This window comes from Rattus rattus, chromosome 1, assembly GCF_011064425.1.
Source record: "Rattus rattus isolate New Zealand chromosome 1, Rrattus_CSIRO_v1, whole genome shotgun sequence".
Lineage (NCBI taxonomy): Eukaryota > Metazoa > Chordata > Mammalia > Rodentia > Muridae > Rattus > Rattus rattus.
The window spans coordinates 48376861-48390167 of NC_046154.1; the positions used below are offsets into that span (position 1 = coordinate 48376861).

Genomic DNA, 13307 nt, shown 5'->3' on the forward strand with positions numbered 1-13307 from the left:
GTGCTTTCAACTCTATTGAGATCTCCTCCAGTCCCCTCCGTGGCAGTGCCCACCCACTGGTTGGTCAGGTGCTGAATGTGGACAGTTGGCTTCTGAAGATGTAGTGAAGGGGATGGGACCCGTGCAAACAGTGCTGGCCACCAGGGACCCATGCAAACAATGCTGGCCACCAGGAATGATTGACACTTAGTTTCTGAAAGCTGAGGCTATGGGCCCTGCCCAAGTTGTACACAGACAGAGATCCTAGATGAGAGAAGGCTAGGAGGACACACAGCCCGACTGCATTGTGGCCCTCCGCCCCCCACTGTCAGTGCAGCAAGCACACCAGGAAGGGACCAGGTATGTCTATGCTGCTCCCAGTGTCCCCCACAGCCCCAGCCTAACATTTGGAGAAAAATGTCTGTGAGACTCCAATTCTACATTTTTGAAAAATTTATTTTATACTCTTAGAAGCTAAGAACTCCACCACACATGAACCAAATTTAGAATCCAGAGTCTTTCCTAGTTTTTCTACTTCCTTCCGAAATTTTATAAACAAGATTTTGTACACAAGAGGTAGCAGAGGAAAATTCCAGTCTGCTTGTTCCAAGCTCAAAGATGCTGTACACGCCTTGGTGCTAGCAGGGAGGGTGGGGCAAGCCAGGTGAATCTGGAGGCTCAGGCTGTGGGTCTCACAGCTAACAGCTGTTGGTGACCAGAGAGAGGCCACCTGGGGAGCTACAGGCAAGCTGCCTGTAGGAGGCTCATCTGTCTGTCCCAGGATGCCTTAGGGGCAGGACAGAAGTCCTGAGGTCAGCCTGGACTGAAGGAGCTTCTTGAGAACACACAGCATTGAGTCAATTGTGCAATTCCTGCTTGATTGCAGACCACTGTAAAAGATTATAAAAACATCTTCATCCAAAAATTGGCAGTAAAAATGACAATTCTTTCAAGGCAGGCCTGCCATAATTGTCACTGTGGTACTACGTTTAAAAAAGTCCTCAGGAGGTTAGTGGACTGAAGCTGTTGGAAATCAAGTGGTTCCTGATTACGTGAAGGATGCTCACTGCAGCAAGGGGAGAAGATGGACCAAAGTGAACGGTGCCGGCGATCCTGATTCAGCTTTATGTGAGGACAGCAGGCGTAGGGGCAGAGGGCGTCGTTTCCATAGGAAATAAGGGACTAGCTAGAAGTGGCAGTTTCACTCCTGAATTCGGGCTCCTGAGTGCAGCTGCTGGCAATGATATTCCTCTATGCATCATGGCCAGCGTCTCAATGCGGGTCCCACACAATCTTCCTGCAGGCATGGGTGTGAAGAGATGTGAATTGGGAAGGGAAACAATGGAACACGGGTGTCCAGATATTCAAAATCAATTTTAGACCCTCGCATTAAAAAACTAGAAGAACCCCAGAATCAGATCTGCCACTTGCCTCTGTTGTTTCCCTGAGGACACAGCTGTTCTTCCATGCTGTCCCGTCCATCTTTGTGGGTCTGACCAAAGCTGGGTCTGGCCTGTGGTGGCTACAGAACCCACAACTGAAGCTGGTTGCACGGAACATCTATGGTGAGATGAAGGTCCCTGAAGCACACAGCAGGGACTGCCGCCTGCCTGCCGAGTGTCCTCACAATGCAAAAGCAACCAAAAAGGCACTTAGGGGCTGGCTGTGCCTCTTTGACTTGGCAAACCTAGCTGACAGTGGCAGCCTGGCACTTCCAGAGGCCCCCCCAGTTCTGTGCATGGCAAGTGGAAAATAAGGCAGAGCTAAAGGCGAAGCGAGGCTGGCACTGAGCAACTGAAGATACACAATGTACAGAACACAGGAAATGGCTATGTGACCCCAGCCGGAAGCCAGTGAGAGATGCCATGTTGCAAACACAACTAAATGGGCGGTGTCTAACTATTTTCTAGTTACTTCAGAGAAAGTACATCTTAAATCTTGCCTTTTCAGTATTAGTCACATCAAGGAGAAACAAAGTCTTAAATCCTTTCTATGCAGTAAAATTCTGATGAATCTCACGAAGTAGCAGCCCCCGGCCTTGGTATTTAACTCAATATACAATCAATACAAGGGCCACAGAAATTATGTTTAAGCAAAACAAATGATTGCAGATCACATGACTTAAGACTAGTTTATTCAATATGTCTCCAAGCACTAAAAGGATAGTTTTATGAAGTCAAACTCAATAAACTTATAAAGTGCTTTTAATTTTGTTGTTTTAAATTTTATTTTAGGAACAACCCATCAGTCTTTAGTGACTGACGTCAGAGAACACACCCTATTCTTTTAGAGAACATAGCTTTTTGTTTTGTTTTAAATTTATTATTGCTCTTTTCAATCTTGATTCAGAAAATATCTCAAAGAGCTTAACAATGCCACAGTTTCTGATCCTGGAAGCATGTCATCAAGGTCTGAGACCATGCTGAGGGCTTTCACCAGACACCAGAGATTCTGTAGAGGAGACATATTAAATACAGAGGCCTGTGTAAACTGGGTTCATTACTATTTTACAACAGAAAGAATTTTACCACATATCTTCACATCATTCTAAATTGGATATTCCTATTCAATGTTACTGCAGATTACTAATTTTCCCTCCCATTTCTTCTCCCTGGGTCACAGAGAGAGCCACAGTTTTATCCCTCATCCTCACTGCTATGTCCATGGAGCACAGGTTTGCCACCAGATGTGTTTCCTAAAAGCACATGTCAGTGCACCAGTAGACGCTGGGACAGCTGGCCCACATTCCAGAATTCTCCCAACAACTCCCAGCCTCCAAGTGGCCAGAGAAGTCTCTCCTCTGGAGCACAGGTCCTCATCACACTCCTGGCTCCCACTCCAGGCTCTTTTAAGGCCTTCAGCGACGAGATTCTGGTTTCCCAAAAGGTGCTGAGCATCCTCTCTGGGCACACTGCTCTACGGATCAACATCATCAAGGTCACTTCTTAATTCACCAATCATCATGGGAGATTCCGAACCCTGTGGCAAGGAAAGGAAGTTAAGGTTCCTACAACTAAAGTCAGATAGTTTCCCACACTGCCTTCTTACTTGCACTCTGTAATTTAAATCTACCACTGAGCAACTTAATTCTGCTTATTAGAAAGGATGAAAATACAATGCTAACTATTACTCCTTTTGGCAACTCAGTCACGCGAAATATTTGCATTTGTATGGTCTTACTCAGTCACCAAAAGAACCCTGACTGGCCTCAGGTTGTACTTTCTTCTCTGTACCCACACAGGCAGACTCTCATTAGGACTAAGTGAGCAACTGGAAGAAGCAGGGGGTTGGGGGGTGGGATGACGATGACACTGAACGCCAGTGACACCTTATCTCGTGCCAGGTACTACACATGTCAGGCCATTCCTGAGTCTACCATTGGCTTCTGTAACCAAGTGAGCTTGGTTTATATGTTTAATAATTAGTTTGAAGACTTAGCCCATGCCCTGGGACTACTCTCACTTGAGGTAGGGATGAGGAGGAGAAGAGACATTCTCCTGTGGACAGAACAAGCAAGTTTGATAAACAAAAAGCGAACACTGAGGAGTGAGGTCTACAGGGTCGTCAGGCAGCACACATGGAGGAGCCGGCAGTGGCAACAGAAGCCACGGAAACGTTTCCGAATGTGCCATGAAAACGGCCACGGTACAAGCAGGGCATTCTCTGAGAGCACAGAGCTTAGGATGAGAGAAGAGATAGGTGGGTGCTAAGTAAGAGGCCTGGGACTGGCCCAGTACACAGGGGTGCTCCATACGGGCTGTGGGATGCTGAGAAAGTGCCAGCTTTGGTAGAGAAGTGAGGCACTGGGCAAACAAAGACAAGCTGAGGAGGTAAAGCAAGTTCACGCTGGCACTCAGCAGCTGGACAGCGGTGATGGAATGAAGCCAGGAGCTCTCTACAGGATGCAGGGAGGTGTGCAGAGTAGCTACCAAGGAGACTGAGGCACAGTCAGCCAGGAGGATTTGAGGAAGCCAGCAGTACTGCCTGCTATTGCTGGATAAGATCTGAGAAACACGGGCCACCTGCCATCCCAACTATGGGGTGACGAGGAGGGGATGAGACTGAAGACGGCCGAGTCAAGAGCTGACTTTTTAAAGATGGAGAACTAACTGTGAGGAAACATCTCTAGAAAGGTCAGCAAACAGAGCTCAGGATGGGAGGTAAAGTTCTAACGAGTTAGGCAGAGAGAAGGCTGAGAGGAAACATCCCTCACTGCTCTAGAAAGAAATGGACCAGTGCGGACTATAGGGCTGAAGTGTGGGAGTGTGGTCTGAAGGGCCATTCTCCTGATGAACAGGGCAGTGGTGAGGTAAGTTGCTGAGAACCAGCCTACAGTATTTTACATTGTAAACCTGGGCCACAGCCATCCATAAGTGAGACGAATAGTTGCCCAATGAGGTTGTGAGGGTGTGAAAGGCAAGCTTTATGGGAGCTGCGTCTCCACCTGCAGCAGCACTCACTCACAGGCAGGTGGCTGTCGGTCTCTGCTCAGAGGAGACTGCTGTGATGGAAGGCTGTGGACCAGGGGAGACACGGCCCAGGAGTTTGATTTTCTTTCCTACAATCTTGAGTAACCAAACTTTTCCCCCTTTTTTTTTTTTTTTTTGTGGAAACTAATCTTGAAGGATTTGGAGGCCCCTAAAAAAGTAGGTGTCCTTCAAGCGGCATGGAACTTTCAAATCCACATTTCTAGGCAGACTGGGGAAGAGCAATAGAGGTTTTCAGAACTAGGCAGAATGGAGAAGCAGACAGCAGGAAGTGAGTGTACAGACCCATCTGCATGCTGGCAGCAGACACCTTAGAGTCTGGGGTTCATTTCCCTTGTGGCACTGTTCAGCTGTGTAAGTATGCAGCCTAAGTTCTCAGCCCACAGCCTATCTTTATAGCCACTTCCTTCTGTTTCACCTTTGGAACACTTAGGAGCAAGTGTTGCCCTTTCAGCCATAGGCAGGCCCCAGAGATACCTGCTGTAAGTGTCGCTCTCCATTCTCATTGGCAGGACTGCTCTCTGACCCATTGCTGCTTCCTGATTGCTCCTTTTCATTCAACAAAGCTGTGGCGTATGCTAATGTGTCCTGCACAGATTCAAACACAAGAAGACAGGTTAGAAGCCTTTCCTGAGCAGCACCTCTTCAGTGACCGCTGGTGGCCCCTCAGCACCAAAGCCCCTCATAACCCCTTCCCTGTAAGACCCCACTCACCAACCTGCAGAGGCCCTTTCTCATTGGGGCCGATAACATCAGCTCCCTACCCTCTATATAAACCCAGTGGCTGCCTCTGCACCTCATTTCCTACCCTTCCCTCTCTGCTCTGAGCTGTGGTTTCTAAGAACCTGTCTGAAGTATGCCAGATCAGACCCGCCTCACCTGAGCTGAGATGGTTCGCTGAAAGGTTTTTCCAGTTGAGGTTTCATTAGAGACATTGCTCTGTGGAGTCCAATAATGCTCTGACATCTGGAGATAAAGGCAGAGGTGACAAGTAAGTCCCCACAAGTGCCGTTCCTATCTCACACACCAAGACTTCTGCCACCTCAGTTACCATGGAACACTGTTTGCCAACTTCCCACAGGAAAACACTGCTTCTCAACGACAGTCCCAGCCCAGAACCTTTTATCTTCAAAGTTAAGACAGATGTTACTTGTGAATATATTAAAGGAGATTTCAAAACATAAGTCATTCTTAGGTTTTATATTGTGTGCCAGTCCAGTCTGAACGTAGTGATGAAGCCCTGCACTGTCCAACTGGGCATTAACATTCATCCAGCCATGTACCTCCCCTCTATGTCTGCTGCTGTCTCCGAGCTCTCTCCATGACGACAATCTGAATTCCAGCAGCCATGTGGCCGCTCACAGCACCCCGCTCACCACCTCCCCACACTCCACATTACTTCATGTCACAAGTACAAGATCCTTTTACTACAGACCCCTGTTATCATTTTTTCTAGTGTATTCTGTCCCCTTCCTATCATTGTTAATCTCTTACTGTGGCTATATCTAAACTAAACGTTATCACAGTGTGTGTATCTACAAACACCATAGCATATGCACATTTGGCACTGCCATTCACTTGGGGCGTGTGCGCAGAGCACAGCCCTTGGGCTGCAGAGATGGCTCAGCCATGATGAGCACCTGCTGCTCTTGCAAAGGACTTGAACTTGGACCCAGCACCTCTAGGTTCAAAGGATGTGACACCCTCTTCTGGTCTCCATGGGCACTCACAAGCATGTGTGTGCACTCACACACATAAACATAAATAAAAAATCTTAAGAAAAAAAAGAACACAGTCCTGTGAGATGTGGGGATGGGGCGTTACCATATTAAAACACAACTCTAATACATATACGTATTATATGTATATGTTTATAATACTAAGGAATGTTGGAAGAGCTAGAGGGATGGCTTGGTGTTAAGAGCATGTGTTCCACTTGCACAGGACGTGGTGTCTAGCACACACGTCAGGCAGCTTACAAATGCCTATAACTCCAGCTCCAGGGATCTGATACCTCTGGCCTCCACAGGCACTAACGCTCATGCACACATACATACATAAATAATTAATAATAATAATATCTAAAAAATAGATATTTGACATCTGAAAATAGTTTGAGGTCATTCTGCAAGTTTAGGAAAAAAGATCCTTTTCCAGGTAAGATGTGCTGTTTTAGATTCCTATGTTATAGAGCTAGGAAAGTTCAGAATTCTATTACCTTCTTTTGTAACCATTGTACAGCCCAACTCCAGTGGTGGGAATTCTCTTTGAAGTATTCTTTAGCAGCAGGACACCTGGAGATTAAGGAGATTATTATTAGTCAAATACTTTTTTTGAAAATATTCTCGTTTAATCACAGTACTCCATTTTGAAACATGTATGTTATTTTTTTTTAAAATAGATTTATTTATGTCCATACACTGTAGCTGTCTTCAGACACACCAGAAGAGGGCATCAGATCCCATTACAGATGGTTGTGAGCCACCATGTGGTTGCTGGGAATTAAACTCAGAACCCCTGGAAGAGCAGTCAGTGCTCTTAACCGCTGAACCATCTCTCCAGCCCAGTGTATGCTACTTTTACTAGAACTAAAATTTCCCTTCATGTTTGGACAGGTAAGACCAACAGCCACTTGAACTCCGAGAGGCAGCAAAGGCGATACCATGCCTAATCTCACTATCTCTAACTTATCAACAGTCCTGCTACAATGGAAAGCTGGAGAACTAGAGAAACTCAACATATTTAATAAATAATCTTTTGATCTAATTCTGGAAGAATAATTTTTAAAGCATGTCTGGGAGCATCTCTCTTTGCCTATTCACAGGGCTATCCTTCACATCTGAAGAGAGCACTGAAGATGATCTTGCTTCTGCTGTGTGTAGACAGGGTGTGGGAGGACACTGGACAGGCAACTGTGCAGCTGCTGGTAGGAATAGGCCATTGGTCCTAGCATTACTCAGAAATGCCCATCTTGACATGCTGCAAATATCAAGTGTAATCAAGGAACCCACAGTTGTGGTCGGGTGACACCTGTCTGTGGCCAGAGTACTATGTCCTCTAGGAAAAACATTTTAAGCAAGCCCAAATTCTTGGTTTAGGAAGTTCAAGCACAAAGGATTAAGCCTAACACTTTCTCATTTTTAATCTGACACACATCCAAGAATGGCAATTTCTATGCCTACAAACTGGGAGAAAGAAAGGTGGCTAAGTTCAGACACAGTAATACACAGCCACTGTATAGTCACTGACTGCTTGACTGTGGAGTACACGGGGTTAGATGAGCACCACTGTCAGCGCAACATTAACTGAAGAACAACACACAAAACATGGCATATAAATACAGTATCCGCCTTCAGAAGGAAGAAGTTCTGCTACACTAGAGCATGAACAAACCTTGAAGATACTGCACTAAGTCAAGCAAGCTAGTCATGAGATATCCAGTGTGGTCAAATTCATGAGGCGAAATTACTGGTTGCCAGTGGCTCACGTGCAGGGAGCCAGCCTGGCCTGGAATGGCTTGAAGTTGAACATAGCAGTGGACAAAGAGGTAGCTTTGAAGACTGATGGTCTCTGGCCTTCTAGTTCTCTAACTATAGCAAATGCTTGCTGATAGCTTAAAAAAAAAGCCCTAAAAACCTTCTTGCTTATTCTGTGGTTAAAGATCCTCTGGCCTGGGCAGTTAATACTTGTTGCCTAGCAGGGTTTATTGCTGTCACTTCCTGCTCTGGCCAGGCAGCCAGAAGCCTCTCTGGCTAGGCTGGGTAACTCTTTGTGAACAAGAGAGGAAGGAAAGAAAAGAATTAAACATTTTTTACATAGGCAAATATGCACAGAAAAAATATTATGTGTATATATATGCATATATATTACATTTTCTTCCACACATTCTCAGTTACACATTGACACATTTACATTTTTGTTGGGCCCAACCACCTGTCTCATACACTCCACAAATATTCATGCATGCTTACATCACACATATACGTACATACAGACAAACAGACATATACATTTGGATAGATGGATGGGGCAGAACTCCCCAAGCCAAACCATCCAACCAACTTTATTTCTTTTCTCTAGTCTTTTTATACCTACTTAGATAAAAAGTTCTTTAGAAAATTACCTCAGAGATAAAATATTACATAGAATGAGAGTCACAGAAGGATGTTGATAACAAGTTCAAAGCAGTGTTTCATTCTGCAAGCTCATTATAAGTTCAAAGCAACAGTTTTTTACATGGCTTTGCCTTATCATAGTGTACACCTGTGACTTTATTCTTGAACCTAATGTTTTTCCTTAAACACAAAGTTGTTCGAAGTCTATTTCTCTTTTTAGTGTGATTATAAAAGCTCATTTTATTTCTCATTATGCAGCCTTTACTTACTATTATGAGGAGCAGGTACGTTCAATTCTTTGCTCTCACTTTGTTATATCTTTCTAGCAAAACAATAAGACCATCTCTTAAAATTTTCTTCCTAAAATTATTTGAATCAAATCAGAAATTTATAGAATTCATCTAAACAGTGTTAATTCATAAAAGTTCATCTTTACGGTGATCTGCAGGAAATCTGATCAACAAGGTGGGCTAATGCCCAGGAATTGTATCAATAATGACAGGAAAGGCTGTCAGCTGCAAGGAGCAATGCACAGACGGAGACTCTGGTGATTGCCTCACAGAGTTTCACCCACTGCAGCCCAGGTACACAACAGTGGGCCACCTCCAGGAAGGCCACCTATTAGCCTCAGCTATTGTAGATGGCTCCTGACACTCTAGGAAGAAGGAAATGGGGACCCAATATTCAGCAGGGTTCAGAGTTTTAGGTTTGGAAGATGAAAGGCTCTAGAAATGGATGGTGATCAGTATAAATTTTCTTTAAAAATTTACATTCTTTACTATTTATGAGCCATGGTGCAGATGTGCAGGACTGAAAACAAAGTTCCAAGATGGTAGGCACGCTGCCACTCAAACCATCTGTGGTTCGACATTCCCACCCCCAAACTGTTGTCAAGATTAGATGAGGCAGTACAAACAAAGCACCTGGTATTGCGTCACAAGCTCGCAAGGGTTTGACAGATAAGGTGACAAGATTTTGTCTCTCGATAGACTGCTTTCAAACTGGGGACTTTCGACTCAAAGGAGCTGCTGGTTAATGAAAGGGATCAGCACAGGGAAATACATCAGCTGTTGCTCCTGAGGTCTCCAAAGCCCCTTCTGCCAGAAGGCCAGGTGATCCACCTTTTCTTCTCTTTGAAATTCTGGACTTCTGTTACTTTCTAATGTTTCCCCTTCAGTTGCTTTGGGAAAACAATCTGGACACATTCATGTAGATCTCAAGCAAGCATGCTCCCAAATCAGTCAGCTTCTCTCAGGTTTCAAAACAAGGTAGATCCCAGCCCACAGTCAAACCCATTTCCTCTGTAGTTTTAGTTTGTACTTACTTTTGAGCAAGAGTGACAAGAAATTTGACACACTGGTAGCAACGACTGCTGTCCACATGATTACTGTGGTGCATCAATGCTGGAGGAAGAAAAGACACTTTAGTAAGAAGGTCCTGGATGGGTTCAGGTTAATAGTGATTGTTCTTGTTCTGGAAATAAGTTAGATTGGTGGGTAGGGAACAATGACTTGATGCAATAGAACCATCTGGATTCTAGTGTTTTACTATGTTTAAAAACAGGCATAAGTAGCAGCTTGACTTCTTAGAACTGAAAGAACAAACCTCCCACACACTGCTACCCAGACAAGAGCAGCAGTTACAACTATTCATCATTTGACAATGGAAACTTCTGATATTATTCTATTTAATGTTTCTCATTTCCCACTTCAGCAATATAAGAGTAAATAACACTTGTTACATGCCATGTGTTTATGCTTTTAGGCTACAGAGGACCTATTATGGCTGACAGCATGATTAGGGTACAATGCTCCAAACTGGGGCTTAGAAACCTTGAGCTTGTAGCTCCTTTCTGTGCTAAAAGATGGTTTTTATGTTCCTCTTAATACTGGCCTACTATGTGCTGCTTAAGGATGGGGATATATTCTGAGAACTGTTTGGGAGGTGAGGTCATTGTTGTAAAAAAATCAGGGGAAACTTATACAAAGGAGGACAGCTATACCACTAGTGACCTAAATCAGACTTCTACAGAGGAAAGCCCAGACACAGAACATGACAGTGGACACATGGATCAAAAGGCAATCACACTTCCTCTATCTGACAGTACTGTGAGTCCATGGTGTTAGTTTTCCTTCCATGGCTGCTAAGGAAGGAAAGATTTCTGTTATCAGAAAGACTCCTTCAGCTTGTAACAAACTTTATAGTATTCTCGAACCTTCCCTGAGCTGGGGAAGAAGCCCAGACTGCACCATATGAATAGAAGGACAGTGTCCTGGTCAGGATGAGGAACCCCAGTGTCAAGAATAAGACTCCGAATGGAGCAGTCAGCCATTGGTGTGAGTCAGCCAGAGCAGAGGGACCACGCCCACCGGAACAGAGCTTACTCAGCTGCACTTTACACGGCAGGCACTTGTTCCTAGGCTGGCATACTTGCCTAGTAATCCATTCTCTGTCTCAAATACAAATTTGACTCGCTCTACTTGTATGGGATCTTCCATGACCTGGAGAGGAAGGAGACAGAATAAGCAAGTGACAGCACAGCCTGTGCAGAACTACCTGCTGTTCCCTCACAGTTGACTCCAGAACTAAGTCATAGACTCAGTACTAAAGGATGCTATGCCATGGCCATGCATCTCAAACACACCCCTAATTCAAACCCAAAATATAAAATTATTAAGGATCATTCATCTGTACATTTCCATAGTTTTCTGAGGGCTGTGAGGACAAATGTTTTGTGGTCATAAGAACATGAGTTCATTTTTGTTAGGCAGGCTCCTCTTACATGTCCAGCTAATGGCACCGAGTGCACACACTGTAGCCCACTACTTGGGTCTGTTGCTTCTACCTCAATGATATAACCGTGTGCCATTTCCCAAAGTTCATAAACAGGACTGGGGTCAAAAAGAAGATCAGGAAGACGGGTGTGTAGTAGATGGCACCCATCATGTATTTTCCATGATGCATATTTATATTTTAGGCTATTTCAATGCCTCCTCTGAGCCAAGGTCAATTATTAAGCACTAGGTTTTCAATGGGACACAGTCTCCTTTCTCAGAGACCCTTAACTCGGCTCTCTCACCAGCTCACTCCAAATCAAATTCTCTTAATTCTTTTTCTAGTTCTGGTCTGCCTGTTGCTGGCCCTCTACCCACTTCACTGCCCCGTTTTCTTGCCAGGCTCCTGCATTCCTGTTCTCCCAATCTCCAACCTTGCTTGCTTTGGTTGTTCCTTCAAAACAATTGCCAAGAGGGATATCAAGGGGACCCCCACCCACCCCGAGGACGAAAAGGAGTATGGGGGAAGAACTGTGGGAGGGGGTGACTGGGAGGGGGCAGTGAGTAGGATGTAAAGCAAATAAGTATAAATAAATAAATAGTAAAAATAAAGATAAAAAACCCAATAAAAACAAACACCAACCCCCCACTCAAAAAAAAAGCAAAAAAAAAAAAAAAAAAAAACAAGAAAACAAACAAAACCTAAAACCAACTGCTAAAGGCTCTTGCTAAGCAATTGATTAGTTTTACTTTCCCACTTAAACCCCTGCTGGCCAGCTCTGATGTCAGAGGCTAGGAGACAAAGAGCTCATTTCAGGAAATAAGGAGTTCAGGGGAACTGGAAGCTACATGCACATCCAAGGAAGCGCATGGTTACCTATCTTGATGACTGCTGTTCACCAGAATGGAACTAACAGGCTAGATCACTTCACAGTCATCTTTATGGGCTGTGAATACACCCTGTGCCCTACAGGAAGAAGTTGGTGTGTCGTGGACATTGGCAACAGAAGCCTTCTGTAACCTGCCCCAAGCTCTGCTGCATGGTTCTGTTCTTCAGTCACAACAGTGAGATCCATCGAGGTCCTCTGTCACAGTGGAAAGGGCGTGACCGACATCTCACATGCAAACCCAGCAGGTGATCCTGAGGACCGTCCCTAGGGTTAAGCCTAGTGGGTCACACAACTGAGGCCTCGACAAAGGCTGACTCTCCTCCACTAGTCAGTCCTCTGATCTGCAGTGTAACTGCTGTGGTCTTGCCTGGCTTCCTCAAGATCCTGAAGGCTCCAAGGAGGTAGACTCTCATTGCTGCTCCTCTCAGTCAACCACAGTACAAGTACCATGATTGTTATGAAGAAGAATAAGTGCAGACAAACTGAACAAATCCCAGTAAGGAACACATGCCAAGTAGTAAACATGTAAATGCAAGTGAATCAGGAGAGGACACGTGACTTACCAGTATCTCGTGCAGTAGCTGGAATGTATTCTTTAACTCATGGGGTGGAGCGGTTTCTAGCTGGTTCTGAAAACATGTGAAAGGATAAAGACTGTGGTAACTTTTCAGTGGAGAGCACTACTCTGGAACCCAGCTCTAGTTCTCCCACTGTTTGCCTGTCATTGGTTACGTCACTAACAACCCTATCCTTACACAGCTACACCTATACTCTACTTTGCTATCTAAAGATGCTGGCAGTGAAGAAGATGCAAATAAAAACTCTGAGGTGAAGTATATTAAAAATGCAGTGTACAAAACAGAAAAATCCACTAAGAAAACAAGGTTTATGGAAACCTTTAAAACATCTGAAATTTTATTTTTACTTATGTGTATGTATGTGCATGTGTGTGCAGGTATCCACAGACACTATAAGGAGACAGTGAAAATTCCACTGAGCTGGAGTACAGGCAGTTACAAACTGCCTGATGTAGGTGCTAGGGACTGATCTCTGGTCCAAACC

General features: G+C 44.6%; 1 protein-coding gene across 1 annotated transcript in view; it reads right to left on the bottom strand.

Moving 5' to 3' along the window:
• Positions 1-417: 417 nt before the first annotated feature.
• Usp24 (ubiquitin specific peptidase 24) overlaps positions 418-13307 on the bottom strand; it is a 129076-nt gene continuing 116186 nt past the window's right edge. Inside the window, exons 62-68 of the mRNA XM_032901177.1 lie at positions 12809-12874; positions 11016-11082; positions 9906-9984; positions 6685-6760; positions 5346-5432; positions 4944-5054; positions 418-2958 (exon numbers count right to left, since the gene is read on the bottom strand). Of these exons, the coding sequence (XP_032757068.1) occupies positions 2896-2958; positions 4944-5054; positions 5346-5432; positions 6685-6760; positions 9906-9984; positions 11016-11082; positions 12809-12874 (549 nt within the window). The 3' untranslated portion in view covers positions 418-2895. The remainder of the gene's footprint in view (positions 2959-4943; positions 5055-5345; positions 5433-6684; positions 6761-9905; positions 9985-11015; positions 11083-12808; positions 12875-13307) is intronic.